Raw genomic sequence first — 26,671 nt, 5'->3', positions numbered from 1 at the left:
AATGGTCGGCTATTTTTAACGTTTTAAAACGGGAGTGGACTGAAGCACTGTTCATTCTCAAACGTTGTTCTCGCGAGAAAATATCAAGATTATTGTTATCGCAGTGTCAAGAGGTTTCGCTGATATAAACTGCAGTAGTGTAAACTTGGGTAAAAAAGGAAAGATGTTTAGTTACTTTAAAGCGCATGAAAAGAGGATGGGCGAATTAGACTGGATTTCTAATTGCTTATTTCGAATCCAAATTCAATTCTGAATGGAAAGTACTTTGGGCACTTAGAAGCTTAGAAATAAGTAGCTGCCAGTTAATTTCGCGGAAGAAAATGAACTTTACGAAGCAGGTAAAATTCAAAATTTTCGCCTTTGTAAACACATTTATAAAATTATGGTAGGGCTTTGTCCTTAGAATAAAATATTCTAAAATTTTAATGTTTAAGTGCTTCTAAAAATATAAAAAAATACACTTCTCTACCAAGTAGTAGAACATATAAAGAACGTATTTATTCAGAGAAGCTAATAGCGTTTCCCCATCTTCTTGGAAGTGTGGCTGCCTCAATGTGTTATGGAAGAATTCCTATTAATTTCTGATAGAAGTTGGTGGCATTCTGCTCCACTCTTCTCTTGAAGCATTCATGATCTCTGCTGAAGAAGAGTGGTATTGGCGTAGCCGTAATGCTCATGGTTTGGAAGAATCAATTTGAAATGAATTCCCGGTTAGGCACTGAACACTCCTTACAGGCTAAAATAATTGCACATTTAATCAAGCACAATTTCCTGCAGTTAGAAGAATATCCCATGATTTCATATAAAACTATTTTCTATAAAGGTTTTATTATAAGCTTTAGATTACCTCCATTAAACTTAATTTTAAGGCATGCAAAAATATACACCATTCGTTAAGATTTGTTCAGAAAAAAACCTTACAGAAATTCCGGCTTTATGATTTTTATCGTGTTCCACAACGAAATATTTTGAAAACACTTTGTGATTATTCTCTTATTTCAATAGAAGTTATGGCCTCCAAGCGAAGACGTCACGAACTACTTGTCTCGCTTTGTTTGGTTTGCAGTGGATGTTGGTTCAGTGTCAAAACAAATTAAGCTATAGGAAGTTGGTAATTTGTCTCCTTAATAATATGTGCGAGATATGTCCTACTGGCTCGATGAAAAACCAGTTCCCAAAATTAAAAAAAACCATGTAATCCTCGCTGGAGGCGGAAAATGACGAAAACAAATATATAAAAATCAAAATCCCTTAGTTCGGAATTAGGTCTTTTCCATCCGGTGCACAAATATATATACCCTATAAACTCTCCAGAGACATTTCATATTCTTCTTGAAAGTGGTGAAATTTATATTTTCATAACATATGTTACATAAACAAAGATTAGTTCTTTTTGTACCCTTAATGAAATTTCTATGTACGTTCTTGTTATTGAGCACTACCGAGAGAACTTCCTAAAAACATTTTTCAAATTAATTAAAGCACATTCGGTTTTGAATACTAAATTCTTAACTTCAAGATATAAGCCATACATCGTAAATATGATAAGCGAGGTTCCAAATGAATGGAATTAAACTCTAATTGAACTGTAACATGCGTCATAGAAATATTTAATAAAACGCCTTTGAATGCAATCAAAACATTGTAGGTGTAGTACGGAAATAACTTCGAATTCACCTCCTCGTATTCGAGGTCACTTTGCCACTTCGAGTGAAAGCTGTAAGCGAGATTCATTATTCAATCGCGGTACTATTGGAAACGGATAACCTCGAGTGATGCTTGAATATCTATCTTTGTTTCAGCAAATGTTGCTCTTGACATTTGTGGTGCTACTTTTGTTCTATGGGTTACAAAATGCGATTAGGCAACAGAGAAACATTTCTCCTGGGCCAACGGGCTTACCCATTGTGGGATATTTGCCATATTTGGGCAAAAATCCAGCACTCCAGTTCGCGGAACTTTCCAAGGTGTATGGAAGTGTTTTCAGGTAAGTTGGACAAGAGGGTGGGAAGAATGAGGATACAAGCGTTTATTATAGGTCACCAAATTTTCGAACACTTAAATTAGAAGTATTGGTAAGTATGAGAGACAGTACAAGTGAGTTAAGTTACATATAGTATGCAATTGTCAATTAGAGCTTAGTTAATTATACCAATAACAATTGGCATTCCTATGTGAAAGTCCTGCGACACCATTTTATCTATTAGACATATTTTAGTTGACTGTACAGAATTTAACGATAATTATTTGACTGCTTTTGATCATCTGACTGAGCCCCTATACACTCAGTGAAATTTTATCTAACAATCACAGTTGGTCAACAGTTTTTACACCTTAGTAATTTATATAAACGTATAAAATACTGATAATGTTTTTATACATATATTGCTTTTGACCCTTATGACGAAGCAGCTTTTTTTGTATCAGAATTTATTTATTTTTAAACTTCTATAATCAAGCCTTAGCTGCTAATGCGCCAATGTAATTGTAACCCAATAAATCAATTCTTGTATTCCCTTACATTCAATAATTCAACTGATATCATTTCTTTTTTAGCCTCAGACTGGGTAGAACTCATGCAGTTGTGATAACAGACTTCAAGTCAATTAAAGAAACTCTTCCAAAAACGGAATTCCTACACAGGCCCGGAGGAGCCCTTCAGAAGTTACCAAATGGACTTGGTAAATAAATAAAGGAGTTTAAAATAAATACATCTGTGGAGAATTGTAGATAAAATATGATTTCAAGAGATATAATATTATAAGAATAAACGTGAAATTAATAATAAAAAATACACTGCTCCACAAAATGAGCAGAAAAAAATGCTCTTCGTGAATATTTTATTGTGAACACTGTCGCTGAAGGCGAATATTTGATATAATAAGCATTTTGGAATGCAAATTCCGAGTGTCCCATAGAAACCATCTACCACCTTACAGAGCTGCAAATTATTCATGCCAAGAAAATCATTGCTTACAACCACATCACTTCATTTCTGCGTTTTGGCTTGCTCAGTGGGATAGCCACTGTCCAGTACTCAAGATTGGCAAGTCATTGCCATTTAGGTGGTTCTTTGGGTTGGTCGTTGGACGACTTGAAGCGGCAGTCGAAGGTGGAGATGATACGTTGGCTAAATGTGTCACACTGTGTTGTCACGCACTATAGGAGCAATTTCAGGAGACAGAGGCTCTTCTTGTAATGGTCCCTTATGAGGGCCCATTACAAGAAGAGCTCGTTTTCGAGCGACCTTAGCCAGCTTTTCTTGTAAGGCACTGGAAAATCCAACAACAACGGGCCTTTTGAGACGGTACGCCAACCAGATATCCAGAACTTCAACCGAATCACTCTCCTCGCGTCTTTAGTTTTTTTTTTTTCTGGCCTTGATAGTCTCGAGCCATATCTTCACCTGGTTCTCTTCATATCCCTTGCATGATAGAAGTTTTTGTTCTTTGTATAACAGTGCAGTAAGTAAGAACTCCGGTTCCTCTAAAGTAAATGTGGTTATAATTGTCAGTCATGTTTCTATTTAACTTGTGAGTTAACTCAGAGTTAGACTTCTAAACCTTCTGTATTCTCAACTTTACATTAGTGCAAGTGCGTACATTCCTTAGCTTTTTATAATAATTATATATCATAAATCAGTTGGAAATTTTATAGTTTGGCTCACTGTGTGAAGCAGTACACTGGTACATATATAGCCATTCTTAGTAGCTCTGAAATTTAAAAATACTACCAGAGTATATAATTTTGTATAACATTGATCGACATGATCCTTATTTCCACATTTCTTTTTACTTTGAAGTCTCCGCAGTAAAACTTTATAATTATGATGTTATGTCGATATTTTATAACGGGATACCGTCTGAATGACTTTATTAATTTTTTTAGGAGTTTGGGTCTGCAAATGGAGGCGATTGGGAAGAACAAAGAAGAGTTTCAGTTACCACATTGAGAAATGCTGGAATGAGAAAGTCACTCTTTGAACAACACAAAAAGGTAATTTCACTCTCTGCTTAATATCCATTTTTTTCTCTTCTTGCTCTGGTCTCTTTCACGCATTGCAATATTCAACAAAGTTTCTTTTTTCTATTCTTCTTTTAGTTTTAATAATGTTGGTTTTCTTTCATAGCCAGGAACCCTTTCCTGCTCAATTTTTGTTTCACATTTTTCTATTAATACCCAAAAGCTACTCGCAAATATTCCGAATGAATAAGGGACAATGTATGCTATTTACCCACGTATTTCACACACACAATATATCACTTGTAGCCCCGAGTGACTATAGCGATTCCTGAGCCATTTTGAAATCGATTTTCTTAAAAGAGCGGTTGATTGTTCTATAGCGTTATTTTTCTAATGTTCCAAAGTTATCTAATGTTGATTTTCTCACGTAAAGAAGTTAGCTTCTTAGGAAAGACACCTTTCTTCTTGTATATAAGACTCACCTACTAACCTTCCCTTATCGCTAGGTCGCTGATGGCACCACTCCTGCCTCCACGTGGCGGGCTGAAAACTTGGGAGAAGAAATTCTCTCCCATGGCTAAAAGGAGCGACGGGTGGACAATTCAAAACAGGTCCAATTATGGATCCAGATAGGCATATTTGATCCAGATAGGCAAGTTGACTTGAATACATGCCATGCCAAGAGACAAAAAAAAAAAAGAACGAACGGATTTTTCCTCTCCTCTCTTTTTAATATTACATTCCTGCACAGACCAACCAGTGAGTAAGCTCTCCCCATTTTTGAATCAGAAACTTGGGTGGAATTCTCACAAAGGTTACCCGTAACTCCTCTAAAGGGATAATATCGGAAGAGGGTCTACTAAATGTATCAGAGGATGAACGTTTCCGCAAATTAAACAACCAAAATGTGGTCCATGCGAAAAGATGGAGGGTCTGTCCTATTCGGAAGTCATATTGACATTTAAATCACTAAATCTCTCCACAACTTTAGATGCGTATTCAACCATACATTCCCAATCCAGTGCAGTGCTTAAAATGCCAAAAATTTGGTCATTCTCAAACTGTGTGCAGAGATGTAGTTACTTGTGCTTCTTGTGAATCAAAAGAGTACACACACCCGAACTGTAACAATGAAACCCAAAACTGTCCTAATTATCATAATCATCATTCTGCCTTATCTAAGGACTGGATTCAATGGAAATGGGATGAACTTTCAGAAATATAAGATAGAGCACAAAGTGTCATATCAAGAGGCAAAGAAACATTTTGCAATTCTTACTAAACCATCTACATACGCGTCAGTTACTCAACGACTACGTCAGTACAACTCAGACTAACTGCTCAGCCCTCCAAATATGCCGATATATATGGTTGAGTGAAATCGGTACTTTCTTCGAAGGAACAATCTCCTTCCAAGTATGCAACTCAAGAAGTAAATACATCGGTAACAATACCTCCAGATAAGAATCCCAGTCAGCAACTGAAAGAACAAACCAAGAGCTCTGAAAGAACTGAAATGTTCAACTTCAGCTCTGATACCATGGACATCGATGAAACAGCAGACGAAGATAACAGTTTGTGAAATTCATCCGGAAGATGACATTAAGAGCTCCGTGCTAACTTATGAGTTTTACGGTCTCCTAAGTGAATATAAGCCTATTGCAGTATGCATTCAAGAAACAAATCTCACATATACAATATCTATGAAAATTAAACATTAACTATGTACAGAAACTCCTCTAATTTAGCTCAAGGAGGAGTAGCACTCCTAGTGAACTCTGTAGTTCCCTCTAGACCGATCCCCTTGCAAACATCTTTAGAGGCAGCTGCAGTCCGTGTCAACATTAGTATCACAACAACGACACTAGTTTTGTACTATCTATCACCAAATCATACATACGCACTTGCTGATTTAGATGATATAGTAAGGCATACCTGCTCTCTTTTGCATTATGGGTGACTGGAATGGCCTTCATCCCTTATGGGGTTCTCGACATCTTGACTGCAGAGGATAGATAATTGAAAAAAAAAAAAAAAATAGATAAACAATCTAACTATTTTAAACACTGATGATCACATATACGTGCATTTACCATCTGGCTCAAGCTCTGCATTTGTTGGAGAACATACCTGTGTGTTCTCCAACGATATTTCGTCTCATAGACGTTACTGACAACCCAGCGATAGCTTTTCTATCATCTGTGCAAGTTCTCCTCCCCACAGTAACATTTGGACAACCTGGAAATTTGACAAGGCTAACTGGACTAAATACCAAGAAATAGCTCAGTTAGATTTGGATACCAGACTATCAGCTGGATAACAGAAGTTCCCTTTCTCGGAAAGAAACAGAAATTAACTTTATAATTACGTTTATATACGTACAATATTAATAACGTATTTTTATTTTCAGGAGGAAGCTACCGCTCTGCTAGAAACTTTGGGGAAACACAAAGGGCAACCATGTAAATTTTATGAGCATATCTTTGTTAGTGCAGCAAACTCTGCTTGGATTCTAATTTTTGGAAAACGATTAGAACACGAAGATCCAGTGTGGCATTTCATTCGCCAATTGATGGATGCTTTTCTGGAGTTCTTCGACGAAAGTTCAATTGTTGGCTATGTTCCATCTATCTGGTATTTCTATCGTTTCTTAGGAAAGCTTAACTATCACCATCAATTGAAATTATTCAAGAAATTTGATGAACTTATAAGGTAAGTGAACTACTTCTGAGAATTAAATTTTATAGCATGCTTAGGGAAAAATCCTTTACAATTATAGATGTAGTCTGTTTATTGAGGTTCTGTTCTAAACCACTGGACCCCACCTCCATTGATCGACCAGACAATATAAGAAAGAAAGAACCAAAATTACGGCTAACCAGTAGGGTTATCTTTAATTAAAAGCTATGGTGTTAAAATGTACTTCACGTATAAAAGCTAATTGCCAGATTTTGTACTGGAAACGTGAAATATTTTGGAACGAATTAATAAAACTTACAATGACAAAAAGGGAAATCGAAGACAGGGCTTCTTATGAATTCTCTCTATTTTGGCTTTTTGATGAACATGGCTTGCCACTTTTTATTTGGATGGTTTGTTTGGTGTGTAGAATAATCTCCAAATCAGCTAAGTCCATGAGCCCTCAGTGTATGTGATGTTTATTATTATATATGCTATTCCTTTTAACCTGACTAATTTATAGATTATCCTGATTCGCGTTCAGAAATGTCGAGTTTGGAGAGAGAGAAAAAAAAATACAGGTTATATTCATTGTGCCATCCGATAAGGTCTTTTCCACCAACATATATTCAATGAAAAATTAATTATTGAATATTCTCTTAATTCATCTGCTGCTATTATTTACCGCAATAATTTTGAATTTACTAATTAAAAATTTTGGGAATAAATTCACTAAACATATTGTTTATAAATATTCAATATCTGTATAAATAATACGGGTTTACGACTACAAGACAGTCAACATTAAATTTATTTTTTCAGACGTCAGTATATTTCAAATAATATTCCAAATGTGGTCTTAAAATTGCCTTATAATGGGATTATGTCCTCCCAATATCTACACGATGATCTTCAATAAATCATCGATATGACACCATGGGCTTTCCTGGCTGCCTGTTTACACTGCTCAGAAAACTTCATGTCTGCCTCGTTGTAACTCCCAGATCCCTTTCTTCCAGTATAGTTTTTAATTCAACTCCCACCAAGTGTATAATTTATTTTGGAGTTGCTGTTCCACAAGGTCTTACACTTCAAATTACAAATGTGGAAATTCTCCAAAGCAGATTGGAAAAAAGAAATCTGCAAGCATCTCTTTTAAGCACATTATACAGAATTAACTGATAATCAATGTGATCGAACACATACTAGACAGCTACCAAGTCAATATCCCAGTCATGGAAAACGTAAATATATGAACAATTGGTAATATTTCAATAAAGCAGAACACGAAAGAAATAAAGCATGGAACTAACTTCCCAAACACCACTCAACAACAACCTCATTAATTATAAGAGACTGGAAGCAAAATGTGGGCAAATCAGACAAATTGCAGAAAAGACTTCTGAATAAAATTTGCATTTAGTATTACTAAAGACACAGATATCAACTTAATTTGGACAATAATAAATGGGAAATACAATCGATATCTTTCCCAATTTTAGCTGGAATCGATAGGACATATACTGCCCCTCTATAGATAGAAAATGAGCTTGTTGAAATATTCTATAATATAAGTATATTAGCAGTAATGGCATATGACTAGTTTATTCAAAAAGATAGCCGAGCGATATAAAATAAATTATCACTAATTTATCTTTTGATTAAGAATAAACATTTCGCAATAATTTAAAGAGGATTTATCCAGGCCATCTAACAGTGCTGAAGGTCCAGTTCGAATATATAGAATTAAGTTAAAACATATAAAGAAATAGCCTTAAATTCCCTGCCAATGTTTTTTTATGAATGGTTGTTTTGGAAAATTCATACTCACAGTCATGGCAACGTTCCTCTGTCTTGACTTTCTCTAAACCAGGAAAAGGTCGCCGAGCCCTACAGAACTATCGACCAATATCACTCACAAATTTCTTAGGAAAACTATTAGAAAAATAAGCGGCTTGATGTGATGATCAAAGCAGTCAAACATCCTTAAAGCATTTATAAAAAAAGAAACGTTTAGTTATGGTGAGTCTGGGTGTCGAAAAAGCTTTTGGCACAACATGGAGATTTGGCATCCTAGACGACCTTTACTTCCTTGGATTAAGGGGACAATTACCTCTCCTCATTCAACGTGTTTTGATTCTCAGAAACTTACAATTATGAATCAAAAATGTATGATCTCAAGCAGACATTCAAGAAGAAGAAGAAGATATACTGCAAGGATCAATACTTAGTGCTACTTTGTTTTTATTCGAATAAATAAAATGTTACAAGATATCCAAAGTACCGTTGAAGCTTATTTGTCGAAATTAAGCTGGGCCGTTGGAACATACAGATGCTAATCGCGAACCCACGTCGAGGGGTTAATTTGAATGACACATTACAACATAACAGTTCCATTTTCACTCTCAAAATAAATAATATTCTTGATTAATTTGAATAATAATTGAACACTTAATGTTACAAACGGGATTCTTACTAGATAACTATTCTCTTCCACAACACTAGAGACAAAATATGCGTCTCCTCCTCGGTATAAGAATCCGTGCTGAACTGTTCTTGCCCTGAGCCAATCTGCTGAAGTCACAAAATCATCCATATGCCAAAAAGTGTCGAAATGTTCAAGAGGTAGGTCAGCAGTATATATACTATATTCTCTTTGGTAGTAGAGAGAATTGTGCAATTGCACCAACAGCAGCATCTGTTTCCGAGCCATCAGTGTAAATTTCATAATAATGAGAATAATCAGGTGAATGAGTTCCGTTTAGTTGCTAGATGTTGCAGGTGGGCTGATAAATTCCTTCCTCTCCCCAAACGTTCAAGCTAGTCGTCGCAGGAAGCTATTTTTAGGGACTATGGTGGATCCGGTTGTTCTATTTCTTTTCAAGATCAACGTTCGGAGATGTTTATCAGGCTTCGTAATCTAATTCCAGCAGGTTTTCTTTCATTGGCTTACTTTCATAAACTGAATAAAAAAGATTCACTGATGGATCTTTTTGATCCATCAGTGAATCCATCTTTTTGATCTATCACAATGGCAAATTCAGAAATTTAGCTACATAAATAAGCGGTAGTTTCCCTCCTGAGATGTAGTGAGGGGGGTTGGTTCATTTGCTTCTATATAAAGGTTTTGTGCTGGAGATGTTCGAAAAGCTCCCAAAGCAATTATCAGAGCACTGTGCTCGATGGTGTTCAATTTTATAAGAAAGCTCTTTCGAGCAGAATCATAAACATTGGCTCCATAATCCAGAAGGAAATTTACTAGTACACGATATAATTGCAGCACAGTGCTACAACTACATTGTGTGTCCTTAGTTCACCATGACATTGATGAAATACTTTTAAGCATGTTGAATTAAAAAAAAAAAGTGCGCAAATTGGTGATGTGTCCTGCTAATGTGAATTTAATATCTAGTATTAGAGTCAGAAGTTGTACGCAGTTGGTTATTAGAAATAGTTGAAATTTTAGCTTAATTCTGGTTCAGAAATCGCGATTTTTACAGACATGGATAATGGATTATTTCTCGTCTGAGAAGTGACAGCCATTAGGTGCTCTCTAGTTTGTAATTTTATTTATTGAAGTCTAAAGTTACTTTCTATGGTATGGTATGTGGGTGTGCTGAAACCCAGGTTCAACACACCACTTTGATCCCTGCTTCGACAAGGCGGGTGGTGCTGGAAGGCCTAGCCAGGATACAAAGAAAACTCATCTCATCAGTCCAGGCATGCCGGCCAGTATTCTTCACGAATTCCATTGAGGAAAGCCATTGTTATGTCACCGCTGCCACAAACTCTGCGAGGTTGGAGTCGAACTGACCATCGACTCTTCTTGATGGCAGCTACCGTTTAATAGCACTCCGCAAATCCTCTTTACTGTACTGCAGCAGAGCAACCAACAGCAGCTCAATATCGATAGCGAACAACACGAGGAAACAAGAATAACTAATGAAAAGAATAAGAAGAAAAGCGCAGCACAGAAAAAATATCCAATAGCATCAGCACAATGGCGACGACTACACAACACCAAAACATGTGCAAATGATAACTACGCATTTCATTCTAAATTAGAAGATAATTTACATCCAATCAAAGAACTACAAAGACAAATTACCATTCAAAGTAATCACCCAATCGTAGAACTCGAACAGACATCACTTTGCTCTTCGGCCACGCCAAGACGCCGTAACAAGGGATACACATAAACTGGATTCTAGCCCCTGCCACTTAAACAAAACTTTAGTTAACTCAGGATCCTCTTCCATCCCCTCTCTCTTCATTCATTACAACTATTGAGTAGGTTTCCGAGTTCTTACCAATTCCAGCGCTTTTTAATATATAAGGGAACATAATGTCCCTTATTGAATGGCAAAAATCTCGTTTACGGCGCTTGCAGTTAGCACAGCTTGGATCCTGCTCTTTATTTGTGAATTCTGCGTATACATCCCCTCCCCCGCTCTTTCACAATGACCACAAATAGAAGAGCTGTAAGTACAATATTTTGTAACGTGTCCATAACCAAGGCATAAAAATACATTTAGAAACTACAGTAAAGGGTCGATGCCTACGAGAAATTACTGCCAAGCTAAAACGATCCAATGTGGATATAAGCTTATAAAATATTGAGGAGAGAATAATAACAAAATAACTTCGCGCTAATCGTAGCGCCCGGACTTTCCCTGACTGAAATTCATTTTCAATGCATTTTCTACATTTTTAAACTCAGAACTCGTTTTATGATTACTATCAGAAGTTCAAAGAATCATACGATTTTCCCCAGACCTTCCTTCCTTCCCTGGGATGAGTACCATTCACTATCTCAGCATACGTACGCATTGCTTCCACCCCTTGCACTTGATCTTTACTACGTATCACACCGTGTCCTTCACTCACTACTTTGTGAGGCTCAGTGGGAAATGTTTGTATTAAATGTTCTGCTAAACTCAACCGTTTACTGATCTCAGCATTTAACGCTCTAAGATTTTCATTTTCTAATAATACAGCCGTATTCCATGTTTCTAAACCCCATTTGTCCATAATTATGTCTCCTGCCTTCTTGTAACCTTATTAACTTCTTCCAAGAGAAAGCTCTTCATATCTTTTCTCATTTTAGAGATCCCCTCATACGTTGATGATCATACAATGTACCTTGTACAACTCATCAGTTAGACTAGACAAAAGTTCCATCTCAGTAGTCACAGCTACCTGTTCACTAACAGTATATTATACGATTTGACATAGTGACCTAATATTTAGGTCAATGAGGTATTTTATTGAACTCCGCTGTCCACCCCCAGAATCCTTTGCGCTGGCCGAACTCTGTTTATTTTAAATTTAGCCGCTAGATGGCGCCATGGTTTGTTCGTTTCTTTTTTGCTTTTTTTTCACAATAATAAAAACCCTGTTTGTGATTTGAACCCCGGTTTCACTACTTCAAAATCAAATACTTCAGAATCAAATACGTTAACCACTGCAATACGCAGATACTTTTTTTTTTTTTTTTTTATGAGAACCCCAAACACGAGATGTATTACAACCTATAGTACTTAGTACCGTGCTTGGGTTGGAGGTTGAGAAGAGGAAAGAAGATATTTGTTGACATTGAACTTGAACTTCTGTAGATTGTAATTTTCAGGAAATATGTATGAAGGAAGGTTGTTCCAGAAAACGGCAGTTGAATGAATAAATGAGGAAGATGAAAAGTTGGTTCTGTGGGTTGAAGTTGGACAGTAAATGGATGTTGGCTGGTGGCGGCACGTGTTCGGACTGTTTTGAAAGAGAGAGCGGGAATTATAGAATCCAATTCAGAAGAACAGTGCCCATTGAAGTATCTGTAGAATGGGCATGCAGCAGAAACAGTACGTCTATGAGAAAGCGAGTGGAGAGACTCTGTTAGAGATGAATCATTGATTAACCTAACTGCCCTCTTCTGAATGGAATCAAGAAGCCTGAGAGAGGTTTTGGGGGCACCACCCCAGATGTGGGAACAATATTCCATAGCAGGGCGGATTTGCGATTTATACAGAGTGAGCAACTGTTGGAAGAAAAGTAACGCCGAGAGCGAAAGAGAAAACCAAGTTTTTTAGATGCAGAGGAAGCAATATTTGTAATGTGCTTGTGCTAAGAGATATTAGAAGTCAGGGTAATCCCCAAAAGAGATATATCATTTTGCCTAGAAATCGGAGTGTCACTAAAGATAAGCATAGCGGTAGAAGAATCCTTTTTGCGAGATATAAGACAAGACTGAGTTTTAGAAGGGTTGAAATCAACTAAGTTTTCTTTGCCCCACTAGAGAATTACCTGATGATCGGCATTTAAGGAATTGGTAGCAGATTTTCGAGAACTTGAAGCTGATTGAGCAGGATAAGGTTTCTCAAAATGGAAAGTTGAATGCAATGTGCTATCATCGGCAAAACTATAGATAGCATTTCCAGTCAATGGAAGAAGGTCATTGATATACAAGAGGAAAAGAGTGGGGGAAAGAACTGAACCTTAGGGGTCACCGGCATTAGTGGACAAGTTAGAAGACAGAGAGCCATCTACCACCACCCTCAGTGAGCGATCAGAGAGAAAACTGGATAACCAATTACTAAAAACAGTTGGCAAACCATAAGATGAAAGCTTGTTTAGAAGACCTTTATGCCAAACACGATCAAAAGCCTTTGAGATGTCAACACTAACTACTTGTGTTTCACCGAACCTTTCCATTGAATCCGTCCATAAATGGGTAACATAAGCCAGAATATCACCAGTGGATCGACACTGACGGAATCCATACTGGCGATCGTTGATCAGACGGAACATTTCTATGTAGTTTCAGTTGGCGATTAATGGATTTCTCCATTACTTTAGAAAGAGTAGAAGTAATTGCAATGGTACGATAATTGGATGGGAGGGATTTGTCACCCTTTTTAGGAACTGGCTGGATATGAGCAAATTTCCAAGCAGAAGGAAAAACACCTTTGGAATAATAAAGTGAAAAAAGGCGGCAAAGAATAGGAGTAAGTTCAGGAGCACAGGTTTTGAGAACAAGTGGAGAAATACCATCAAGACCTTGAGCTTTTTTAGCATCAAGATTCATCAAAATCCTTCTGATATCCTTTTGACGGAAGACCACAGGAGGCATAGAATGGAGCGTGTTGGGAATGGTGGGAGGTGTTTTACCAAGATCATTAATACATGAGCAGGAAGAAAAATGGGATGCTAGCAGGTCAGCTTTATCCTTGGCTGAAGTGACAACAGAACCATCTGGTTTGGATAGAGGTGGGAGCAGAGATGGGCAAAAGTTGCGGCCAATAGCTTTGGCAAGAGACCAGAATGCTCCGCTACCATTAGGGCAAGAAGCAAGTTTTCTACTCTTAGCCTGTTCAAACTTTAGTTTGGACTGATTAATAACTACTTTACAATTGTTGCGAGCTTTGGTGTAGGCAGAAAATGAAACTGAAGAATTAGAAACAAGCCAATTACGATATGCAACGTTCTTCTCTTGAACAGCCTTAGCACATTTATTGGAAAACCAAGGTTTAGATAAAGGACGAGATTTTAAAATGGAGTGTGGGATAAAGGATTCCATTCCTGGAAGAATAATTTCACTGACACGATCTGAGCAAACGTTGACATCAGAAGTTTTGAAACAGTAATCCGACCAAGGAAAATAAGAAAAGAAGTCTCGCAGGTCATCCCATTTTGCATTCTTGTAATGCCAAACAACACGAGGTTGGGAATAGCCATGAGATAAAGGTTCCATTGGAGAAGAGACAATCACCAAGTTGAGATCTGAAGTGCCTAAAGGACCTCTCACTTCAACCGTGTACTTAGAAGGGTTGTTTGTGAGAAAAAGATCAAGCGTATTGGCTGTATGATTAGGATTGTCCGGTATTCTTGTAGGTAAATGAACAATCTGTGCTAGGTCATTAGTAATTGCAAAAGCCTCAGCATCTCGACCTGCTGGGTCGGTGTGACTAGAAAACCGAAGCCAGCTGGAGTTGTGAACATTAAAATCACCAAGGAAAATTACCTCACTGTTAGGAAAGTTGGACTGGAGAAAGTCAAGTTGCAAAGAGAGGAAGTCAAAGAGCTCCAAGTGATTAGTGGAGTTGGGAGAACGGTAGAGACAACAGATGAATTTGACACAATGAGGTAGAGAGATTTTAAGCCAGAGAAGATCAAAGAGAGGAGATTCCAAATTGCTAAGTGTCTGACAGGGAATATCAGAACGGACATATGCACAAGTACCACCTTTGAGGCGAAAGGAATCATACAGCGAATAATTTGGGCATCTGAGATGAGCAGTAGTTGAATCAACTGATAACTGAGATTCTGTCAGAAAACGTACATGGGGTTTGGCAGACTGCAAGTGGAAATGGACATCGTTGAGATTAGAATTGAGACCACGTATATTTGTGAAATGAATTAGGAAGTGTTTAGGACTTTTCGCAGATAAGCTTGCTCTATTAGTTTGACAATTCATGGTGTATTCAATAGTTAGAAAAGTAGGTGGGACATGCTGTATGAAGTAATGAAATTGTTGGATATGGCGTACACATGGTAAGAATATACCCAGATCCTTGACATAATGTGGCCTCGACAATGTTACCCACATTCACACTACTCGGACTCCCTCCAGTCACAATCTGGCAGAGTAGAGGTAGCAAGATTATACGCTAGCTGATCCAGAAGCCTTCTAGAGAGTTACCAATAGGTTCGGTCCGGTGTACTAACTAGCGGCCGGCCTGCGAACACCGTTTTAGAGCTGTACCCTCGAAATGTAAGGAATATTGGATCTCGCCACGATGTTCATCATAACCTCAAAAGTCATCAATCGTACTGCATGCTGGAAGAGATCGAGAAGGGTTGACCGGAACTTAGCTCTGGAGACTAAACATGGGTTCCACCACTTCAAGCCTCCAATAAGCAAAGTGGTGGTATTTCACCGGTTGATGAGAGTCATCTACCACTTGCTTAAAAAGGTGCAAAAGTGGTATTACAATGTAACTGGAACTCAATATATATATATATATATATATATATATATATATATATATATATATATACACACACTTTTTTATATTAATGAGTAATATCATTTGAACATTATTCAAATGTTTTCATGACTTGGATTTTATAAAATCGGCCTTTAAGAGTACGAAAACAGCTTTGATGTTTGTGGTGCCATCTGTTATCAGTTATGTACACTTTTATTTTTAAAACCTTAAATATCAATAAAAAATTAATTTTTGTTTACATCCAACTTAAAAGGACACGAGAAAGCCTAAAATATTAGCAGAAACAAACACTGAAAATAATATACACTGCTTATCTCATTTTCCTGAAAACCTACTAATAAATTTAATTTAAAGTAAACCAAAGGTTGCTAAATTGGAACAAAATCTATAAAATACAGATCATTTACTGAAAAACTAACTTCGGTTAGTTTGCCTGTTTGCTGGGCGTATAACCCGGAGCTTCAGGGAGATAAACCACGCGACACTTGTCTGTGACCGACTAACTGAACTACGCTGTGACAAAGCGAAAACCTAATTTTTCACTAGTAAACAGAAATACATATATTATAATTATAGATATTAATATTAAAGAGAAATTTCAGTATGTTATAGTTCATGAATGTCCTGTTTATTTTTATATATTTTGACGTTTATCATAGACAGTAATTGAGCCACAGAATGACTTTAATTTAATGTGATTAATTGTGCAGCGAGGAACTACAAAAGCACAAAGCGAATCGAGATGCGGGTGACATTCCAGATTTCATAAATAATTTCATTAACGAAATGGAGAAACGTTTAAGAAGCAATAAAACTACTAACTTGTCAGGTGAGTTTATTGTCTTGTAACTCTAAAATTTGCTCGTGCTTGTCTTTTTTTTGTTGTTGTTGAGAAATGCATATGAATTTTCAATTTCCTGTAAACTCATTTCAAATGATTTTGCAATTATTTATGATAGCCTTATCGATAGGAACGTGCATTATGCTCCCACCTACATAGCTTGTTGAGCCTCCTTTAGCCTTCAAAACAGCCTGAATTCTTCTAGGCATAGATTGAACAAGATGCTGAAAACGTTGTGCAGGAATCGAGTACCATGCAGGCATGAGTGTGTCACGCAGTTCTTGGAGATTCGACAGAGGTGTATGCCTGCAACGAACAGCCCTTTCCAGCTGATCCCAAAGATGTTCAATAGGATTGAGATCCACGGATTGAGTGGGCCAATGCAGCAAAGAAAAGTCATTGTCATCTTCCGGGAACCATTCTATAGTGATTCGGGCTTTGTGCACCGGCACCGGCGCATTGTCCTGCTGGAAGTAACCATCTGACTGAGGATAAACTGTCAACATGAACGGATACACTTGGTCAGCAACGATGTTTAGGTATGATGTGGCATTCAGACGTGAATCTATGGGTATCAATGGACCCAACTTGTGCCAAGAAAACATTCCCCACACCATAAGACTACCCCACACCTTGCACACTAGTCGTCAGACATGACTGGTCCATGGATTCATATTGTTTTCAGCAAATTCTGAGCCTTCCATCAACATGATGCACCAGGAACTTCGACTCGTCAGACCAAGCAACTGTTTTCCAATCCTGGATAGTCCAGTGTTGGTGATGCTGTGCCCACAGGAAGCGTGCTCTCTTGTTCTTCACTGGTGGCAAAGGTACGCGATGTGGCGGTCAGCTATTGTAGCCCATTCGCAAGAAAGTGCATCTGGTGGTCTGTTGCGATATTTTGTTCTGCGCACCAGGGTTGTATTCTGACGTGATGTGCGACATTGTGGACCGTCTGTTTGATTGCAGAATTCTAGCCATCCTCCTCTGACCTCTCTCATCAACAAGCGATTCTCTTCCACAGGAGTGCCATTGAGAGGTTGTTTTCTGCTGTTGCACCATTCTCGATACACCCTTGAAACTGTGGTGCATGAAAAGTTCAGGAGAACTGACGTTTCAGAGATGCTTTCTCCAGCACGTCATGCACCTACTACCATGCTACGTTCGAAGTCGGTTAGATCACTCCTTTTCCCCATTCTTGCTACAGTTTGTACGCTTAACTGACACTAGAAAGGTAGTTCTGTTGCATTTATATCCACAACTGTGGTCATGTGACTTGAAACGTCGTAGGACAAACCATTTGTGTGCACCTAATCATGTGGCAGCACAGTGTATTTCAAGTCATTTTGGATACTGTATATTATTTTTTTACTACACCGAATCTCTTATATAATGTTTGTTTATTTTTTTTTTGTTATAAAAAGAACAGTATTACATAAGATATTGAAGAAAACAAAGTTATGAAAAAACAAGGCACAAAAAGTTTCCCAAAATTTCAACTCCTGAACACGATTCTCTGATAAGATTATTGGGTTTTTGTGTGCTTTTTGCAATAAAGAAGGTCTGTGAAGCGTAGATGTATCGTATCTGAAAATTGCCTATACTCTGTCTTTTTTGGATGAGAATCCCCGGTTTTCAATATCAGAAACGTACAACACTGGGTCGAAACTAACTAGGCCAAGGTAAGAAAATGTGGAGAATCATAACTTCTACCTATCTACCTGCAGCGATAAGTTATGGAATTCCGAAACTACTTAACAGGATGGCAAACGTCTTTCACAATTTCTTTCCAGATATGATCAAGCATTATAAATCGTAAAAAAAAAACACCTTAATTTTAAGAAAATATTCTCGATAAAATCTACAACCAGAGAGAACTCAATTAACTATACTATAACTTACTGCAGGAGTTTGTCCATTATCAATGGACAATCGAGTTTTCACTTCATACTCCAACTGAGGATTAATGAGAAAACCCCCTTTCCCCAAACTAACGCAGCTTTAATCCTGCTTTGCAACCTTGGCAACCAGTAAACTGAATCTCCTTATTGGAAATCTAATAAATAAATAAATCTTTATTTGTCCTGCCAAATTTAAAATATAGGTGTACATTGGTAAGTGACAAATTCCATCCACGGCAGAAAATGCCAGGGGATTACCATAAAATATGAATAAAAGAATGTCTAAAATATACAAGAAAAGTTAAATATAGACGAAAAGATGACATTTAAACTGCATTACTCTTCACTACATTTCTGTCTAGAGTCCTGGCAATTGTAATACAATGTCATCTTAACATCACAGCCACTGAATTGTTCGAGATATACATTATTCACTTGCGTACACAGTTCTTGACAGAAATTCACACAATTACTAGGCAACAGTAGCCTCAGCGAACCACACTGCGCTTTGTTTCCTATATTTCGAATCTTCTATGAGCCTTCGTAGGTCAATTCCGATATGTGTTAGGAACTGAATTGATTCTAACGCACTGGCGGGTATAAACCTGTCGGCCACCTTCAGTCTGTTGGTCTTCATTCTCAAGGATTTTGTACCTCTTAATGCAGATGGCGGGATGTGCCACTCACAAAGCTGCCAGAAGCGTGGTGATGATATCGTGCCAGTCATCATTTTGATTGTGGTTATTAATCGTTTCCAGTTTAAACGCTGCAGTTTAAGCTGTTCAGAGAGCTGAGTGGTCCTTAACTGTTGAGGGAGGTGGTGCTTATGGTTTGCCCACTTCAGCAGCCAGAATTCACTCGCATATATTCTCCTAATGTGGGTAGGGGTGGCTGACGCCCACAAATCGGCGCCATACAAAATGGCCGAATACACTGTGGTTCTTAAATATCATGCGGTTGTTGTAGTCTGTTTCACGTGCAAGAGGTGCTGTTTTGTTGCCCAACGTAAATAGTTCATTTTCTTTACAATCAGGTTAATATGAGACTTGAACGTAAGTTTCGTATCAAATGTTACTCAACAACTGGGATTGGTTTGCCATTAAGTTTCTGGTGTACGAGCGATTTTTTGAGCGAGTACACCATGATTACAGTCTTCTGCGGATTTAGGGCCAAGCCAAATTTGTCCAAGTACACGAATAAGTTCAGAAGCTTATTATTAATCTGCTCACACAATGCCCTATTGTTCATGGACGGTTGGATGGGTGTTAGGATCTTAATATCGTCTGCATAAGTGCATACATCATCCCTACCCTTGCAGAACGGTATCATCATGGCGGTAAAGCGGAGTCCAGATCTCCCTATACAAGCAATGCCATGAAGATAAGTTATTAGATGTAAGATTGTTGTTCAGAACATTTGTGGCCAATAGAGCTGTTACGAAGAATGGGTTTATTTACAAGTATTTAGTAGCTAAATTCCTTCAATTAATCTCTGGATTTCTGCGTGAATTTACCCCACTCATACGTGAGATGTCTGAGTAGCTCTGGGCGCGAATACCAAATAGATGATTCAGCTTTCTGTCAAATGAGTTCCAAGACTTTTGCGTCTGCTGCTTCTTCTAGAATGGTGTTTTTTTCAGGTTCAGGGTGAGGGTTATGTTTGCGACAATAACGCCTCCTCCGGTGAGAACCTGAAATCATTAGCCATTGCTCCCAGTTGTTAAGACGGCCAACGGATTGTTGAAGTCATCTGTCAATAAACCTCATGTTGCATAATTGAAAAAATATACAAATTTGTACTGAAGTCATCGACATACGGTTTTACAGTTGGAGGAAGTTGTTCAGTAACAGAGTTTACTTTAATGGCAATGAGCGTAACACTGAAGACAGATCCTTGCGGTACTCCTTCTCCTTAGCAAAAGAACCGAGGGAGAGAGAGAGTGTGGATGCTACTCGAACTTGGCAAAACCGAAGAGATAAGATGTTTTTAATAAAAATTGAGATTGTTGCCGGCTATCGGAAATTGATTGATGACAAGAGAAAGTCAACACTGTTCAAACGACTCTGTTCAAAAATTTCCGTAACAAATTGTTTCTTCATTGTGTATTTTATGTCAGAGGTTCCCAAACTTTCTCGGGTCACGGCACCCTTAGTGTCTCAGTAATTTTTTCATGGCGCACCTAGACCAAAAGAAATACCTAACAGTTCCGTTTATTAAGTAGTTAGGTCCAAATAACTTAATAGAAATGTTGAAACTGTGAACTACCTCGAGCTAGTAGTTCGCGCTGCGTTTCCCTCGAAAATTTAAAATATTCCGCCGCGCACAGTTTGGGAACCGCTGTTTCATGCAATAAACATTTAATTACATAATTATTTTCATTACTTTTTACATGGTATACAGTCAACAAAGTTATTTAAAATTCTTTATAGACATTCCTGAAGGTCAAGGACCAATTATAATTGTTCCTATTGATTATTATATTCGACTAACGCGTTTCCGTTTTGGGCGATGCGCTCGCGGGACGAATTAATCGTATTAGTTGAGGTCATCCTGTAATTAATTCGTTCTAAGTTTATCTGTTCCTTGGGAAACCGCTGGAGGAAAGGTCATTCGATTTTAAGTACAATAAAATACGAGTGTTGATCATTCTCTCCAATATTTTGTACAACCAGCTAATTAGAACAATAGGACGACATTTTTTTTGGAAATTTAAGATCTTTTCCTGGTTTAGCAAAGGCAAGAATAGTTGCCTTGCGCCAGGTGTCCGGAAACTGCTCTTAAATGAAAATTCTGTTGTATAGAAAGAGCAGATGGTCCACCATGGATTTTGATGAAAGATAATTAATAATTTCATAATAGATATCGTCTGGTCCAATGACGCTAGCCTTCGTAAGGGTGAGAGCTATTTGCAGCCAGTGGATATTAATGGGCTCACATAAGGGTAAACACCCATGGAGGTAAAAGTCAAGGCCCCTTTTTCAATTTTAAGTTAAGGACCAGAAACTCTGAAGAGTAAGATGGAGCTGCTAAGACGTTAGAAAATGTTTCTCCAAGAACATTAGCTATTGCAGTCAAGTCTGAAATAGTACATCCATTACATTCCAGGACCAATGACGGGGGTGCTGTGCATGTTTCCTTTATTTTCCGGATTTTTTACCAGACTACCTTAGCGCTAGTCGTTTGGAGAATAGATGTGAAACGGATCCACGGTTCCTTTTGACTCTGACGGTAAAATGTAGCGTACTTTGGCTCGAGCACGTTTAAAAGCTATAAGGTCAGCCGTGGTAGAATATCTACCACGCTTTGTTTTGAACCGTTTTTCCTGCTGTGTAATCTGCATTAAACCATGGTCTGGGATAATGTGGAAATCGGGCGGAAGTTTTTGGGATTGAAATTGCAGCTGCATGGTCAACATTTCTGTGATAACTGCATCATCGATAAGCTCCGGACTAACTGCCCTGATAACAAAATTTGCCAGATGTTGAAAGGCATTCCAGCCAACCTGATCAATCTTACACTACGATAACCTAACAGTAAGATATTGTCACCCAGAAATTAGGGTGGTTATCACGGGGAAGCGATCGCTTCCATTCTGGTTCTCCTCCATCTCCCAAGTAAATGAATGGAGGAGAGAAGAGAAGCAGATAGAAAGATCAATGGCAGAAAACGTACGGGTAGGCGTGTGGAAGAAGATACTTGTCCCAATTTTAAGAGGGAGAGGTCATTGTAAGTGAGCATATTAGCATATGATGCAATAAAGCAAGCTTATACAGCATCAGCAAAAAACCTTCTCCCAGTTCACCCACCATTTCACTCCAAATGTTGGTCTAGTTCCGCCTTGAATTTATTTAAGCTGTCAACTTCCACAACGACAAATGGAAGATTGTTCCAGCAATCAACCACCTTCTGCCTAAAGGCAAATTTCCACACATCTATTCTACAACTGCGTTTCCTCAATTTGAATTTATGCCCCCTCAGGTGCGTAATCTGAGCAAGAGGAAAAATCGCATCCCATCAGTTTGCTCAAACAATTCAAGGCCTTGTATACACCTCAAGCAGATCACCTCGCAGGTGTTTGGTCTTCAGACACTGAAATTTGCAGAACTTGTGCCTTTCTTAGTAAGAGAAACCCTTTGTTCCACTCGCTAATCAAGTTTCCCTCCTCTGTACTCGTTCTAGCAGCTCTACATATTCCTAAAATTAAGCCTCCAGACCTGTTTGCAATACTCAAGGTGTGGCCTGAACATTGCCTTATACAAGGGAATAATCACCTCCTTATCCTTGCTAGAAAAATTCCTATATATCACTGACGACACCCCATGGGCTACTCTTGCTGCCTGTTTGCAGTGCTCAGAAAACTTCATATCTGACTGCACTAACCCCAGGTCTAACATTCTCCACTTCACTGAGTGTAGTACCGCACAGTTGGTATGTTACTCTGGGGTTACTGCTACTCATACGCAGTACCTTGCATTTGTCAATGTTAAACTATGCTACCCACAAGGGCTGCCCCGCAAAGAGTTCCAAGGATATTTCGTCAGGTAACTCCTTGGTTTCGATATCCATTTCTCCTTCCCTTGCGTGGGCGGTTCAATTTTCTGTACTGTTACTTTAATGCTCAATTTTGTAATTATGGGGCACTAGGCGGTACCGTTATTGGAGTGGCAGCTGACTGATTTTTTGTTCTAGTTATTTCCATTTGAGTCCTAATTGAACATTTCTTGGCAACCTTTTCAACATATGTTGCCTTAATGCTACTTAACGATATATCTGCATTTCTGGCCTTCTGGTAGGAAATGTTCAGATCCGCCTTTAATCTTTGCATTTCCTTTTCTTTCTTCCACCGATAGCAACCTCCAGAGTAGGCAGGGTGCTCGCCTCTCTAACTGGAGTTAATTGCACGTAGGTTTTGGCGCTTTACATGGTGTAATCTCATTGTCTTTTGCACTACATTTGTCATGCTAGGGTACCACTGCAAGTCATTTATGAAAGTGCCTTAACCAGTGCTTCAAGCGGAATATACTATGCAGTTCACATAAACAGCCTTAATCCATTAGAAGATAGTAGTGTAGTAGTGTTTTAAATGGCAAGATGAGGTTTCTAGTGGGGTCAAGACCCATCCCTATGTACATACATTCGCTTTGTAGTCGTCACTTATCAGCTTTTTAACTCTGAACAGATTTCCTTCTCAGACACTTCAAGAATGCCTCGTTTGGAGATTACATCTCGGGATTAGTTCAGGATCTTTTGGGGGTGTTACTACAGTTTATATATCCAAATAGAATTTTCTCGAAGGAGCTTTTCCGAGTGCCTATTAGTTTTAGTCTCAACGAGGATGTCACCAGAATGAACATGTTTCAACGAGTTGAATGAACTTGCTAGCCCTTCCAAACACTACTGGATGAATAAGGGCAACATTTTTGCTCTTGTAGTTTCACTGGTGGAACGTAAAATTAGGTATCGTGGAGTGGACCTGATGTATCTTCGGTTCTAGGTCTTTTTGCTAACATGGCACTTTCTTAGTCATTAGTATATACACTGAGAGATCACTGAATTACGACCACCCTTATGAAAACTGAATGAGACTCGTTGACCACTTGAGGTAGGAGAGTGCGCAGTTAGTCGACTAAGAAGCATAGATAATGTGTCAGTGGTTCAGTAGGTAGTAAAACTATGAGCAAAATGGGTAAAAGGAAAGATTTATCGGACTTTGATAAAGGAAAGATTGTGGGAGCTCGACGAGCTGGTGCCTCGATTTCCCGAATGGCTGAAATGGTGGGGTGTTCGAGAGCTGCCTTTGTTAAAGTGTACCAGGACTGGCGTCAAAATGGTCAAACAACGACCCGACGGCAAAACTGCAAAGGTCAGCGAAAGGTTGATGTTAGAGGTGAACGCCGGTTCCAACGACTCGTACAGGCGAAGCACTGTTGAAGAGTTGACTACCAAATACAACATGGGCCAACTCGGAACAATATCTGTCATGACCATGCGTTGCCCGCTCGCACATATGGGCTATACCAGCAGACGGCCCCTACGACATCCTCTCCTAATAAAGGCTCATCGGCGTAAAACACTCGCTGGTGCAAAGAGAATGCAAGTTGGACGTTAGAAGACTGGAAGGAGGTGTACTAGTCGGATGAGTCACGTTATTTACTCCACACAGTGGATGGTCGTATACGGTTTTGGCGTTAACAACATGAGGCTCTTCATCCATCATACAATGTATCAAAAGTGCAGGCCGGTGGAGGCAGTTGTATGGTGTGGGGCATATTCACTGGCAGGAACTTGGACCTCTGGTGCATGTGGACCACAGTCAGCAAGCAGTTTCCGCTATCGTCAACTGCTTGCTGACTGTGTACACTCCGTTATGTTACACTTTTTCCCGAATGGCGATTGTGTCTTCCAAGATGACAATGCGCCGAGCCATCCGGCACTTGTTGTGCAGGAATGGTTTGAGGAACACAGTTCTGACTTCCAGCACATCGATTGGCCTCCAAACTCTCCCCGGATATCATTTCCATAGAGCACCTGTGGGACACTATGGAAAGGCATGTCAGGCGTCTGGATACACGAATCATCTCCATACCTGCATTGCTGACCGGATTACACACACACACAGCTTGGTTGGCCATACCTCTGGAACGCTTCCTCCATCTTGTTGAATCAATGCCACGACGGATAACTGCTGTACTGAGGGAAAAAGGAGGATCTACGAAGTATTAGGTAGGTGGTCATAATTTAGTGATCACTCAGTGTACCTTTTTTGGTAGGGACCCCAGAAGAAGAATTTAGAGTGTCAGGATTCATATTAGTTTTCTACTTGACTACGCAGCACCAGTGTGTAGCTCAGCAAGACCTAGGGTTCTCCGCTGGCTTGATCCTATTCATCGTAGTACAATACAAATTGCTCCAGGAGCATATCGCATCGCCAATACATAGTCTATATAATGAGACTCATGAACCCCCCCCCCTCTACCAGAAGACAACCTATATTACGTTATGCGTATAAAATTAGATCTATGTCTGAATACCCCCCTAACTGCAATCACATCCTTGTGGATGTGATTGACTGAAAGGCCAGTGACTTACTTACTCATCTCCGATGACAAGTGAAAAGTCTCACATCAAGACAATAGCTCAATAATCGAAGAAAAATCCATGTCTCAGTGGCAGTTAACTGGCAAAATCAACTTAACAATAAGCTTCGAAGTATCAACCCAAATCTTGAACGATGGCGTTCAAGTCAGTTCAATTCGACAACAAGAAGTAATAATAGCTCGTCAGCGGATGGGTCACACTAATATTATTCATAGTTATCTTTTACGAGGGGGATTCCTCTCGGTGTCATCACTTCCACACTGTGCTTTTAGTGAAACATAGCCTTGTTTCAAAACAATAAAACAAAAATACAACACAATACTCGGGATACCATTTCTTTATCATGAAGGAATATTAATAGAAATTTTTCATCAGTTTAAATTTAAACAATCACCTATAAACTATTTTCTGAAATTTTTACTTTAATGTTTTTTTTTTTTTTTGTTTTAGTTACTAAGCTGAAAGGAAATGTTCAACTGTACGTTCCTGCAGGAATACTTACCAGTAGTTTGTCATTAAATTGGATGATGCTCATATTATCTGCCTATCCTGAAGTTCAAGAACGTATTTTGAGAGAAGTGGAGGATGTAGCCGGAAAAGCAAGGCCGGTTTGCTTGGATGACAGGAAGAACATGCCCTACACGTTGGCAGTGATTCAGGAAGCCCAGAGATTCAGAGCTATAGTTCCTATAAGTGATCTTAGATTGTAAGCATCAGTGTTTTTATGAATAAAGCGTGAAATGGAAAATATAGTATATCATAAAATGTATGAAAATACAATTATTAGCATCAGAAAGATAGATAAATGTGGGTTTTAACTGAATAAGTAGGGAATAAACAAACAGATCCATATAAAGTCCTTAACTAAAACATGGTCTTCATATGCAACGAAATTGTCACTTATAATAATTTATACAAATGATTTAAATAATAAATTTAATTTTAGGTTCTTAAATTTAGCAGATACTTCATTAATTTTATTACTTATTAAATTGATAATTATATTATTAACATTTTTGTAAGGCACATTTTTATAGTTTAAAGGAGACCGGGATCTCACGGTAGAAGATACAGAACGGGACAATTTCATTTATAAGATGATCTTACTTTCCAATTAAAAACCCATCGTAATTGGTATCTAGGAAGATGGGTAGTTTTATTATGGAAAAAGGAACCATGGTACGCCGTTT

At 38.4% G+C, this 26,671-nt stretch overlaps 1 protein-coding gene across 1 annotated transcript in view; it reads left to right on the top strand.

The window, feature by feature from the left end:
• The first annotated feature begins 1,751 nt into the window (after positions 1-1,751).
• The window catches only part of LOC150088513 (cytochrome P450 2J4-like), a 28,375-nt gene continuing 3,455 nt past the window's right edge, over positions 1,752-26,671 (top strand). The window contains exons 1-7 of the mRNA XM_090370204.1: positions 1,752-1,987; positions 2,557-2,681; positions 3,388-3,464; positions 3,889-3,996; positions 6,374-6,675; positions 16,352-16,470; positions 25,932-26,187. Of these exons, the coding sequence (XP_090226330.1) occupies positions 1,776-1,987; positions 2,557-2,681; positions 3,388-3,464; positions 3,889-3,996; positions 6,374-6,675; positions 16,352-16,470; positions 25,932-26,187 (1,199 nt within the window). The 5' untranslated portion in view covers positions 1,752-1,775. The remainder of the gene's footprint in view (positions 1,988-2,556; positions 2,682-3,387; positions 3,465-3,888; positions 3,997-6,373; positions 6,676-16,351; positions 16,471-25,931; positions 26,188-26,671) is intronic.

The sequence above is a fragment of the Mastigoproctus giganteus genome, chromosome 3 (assembly GCF_048544385.1).
Source record: "Mastigoproctus giganteus isolate SK-2022 chromosome 3, ASM4854438v1, whole genome shotgun sequence".
Classification (NCBI taxonomy): domain Eukaryota; kingdom Metazoa; phylum Arthropoda; class Arachnida; order Uropygi; family Thelyphonidae; genus Mastigoproctus; species Mastigoproctus giganteus.
This window is presented reverse-complemented; position numbering and strand designations above follow the sequence as displayed.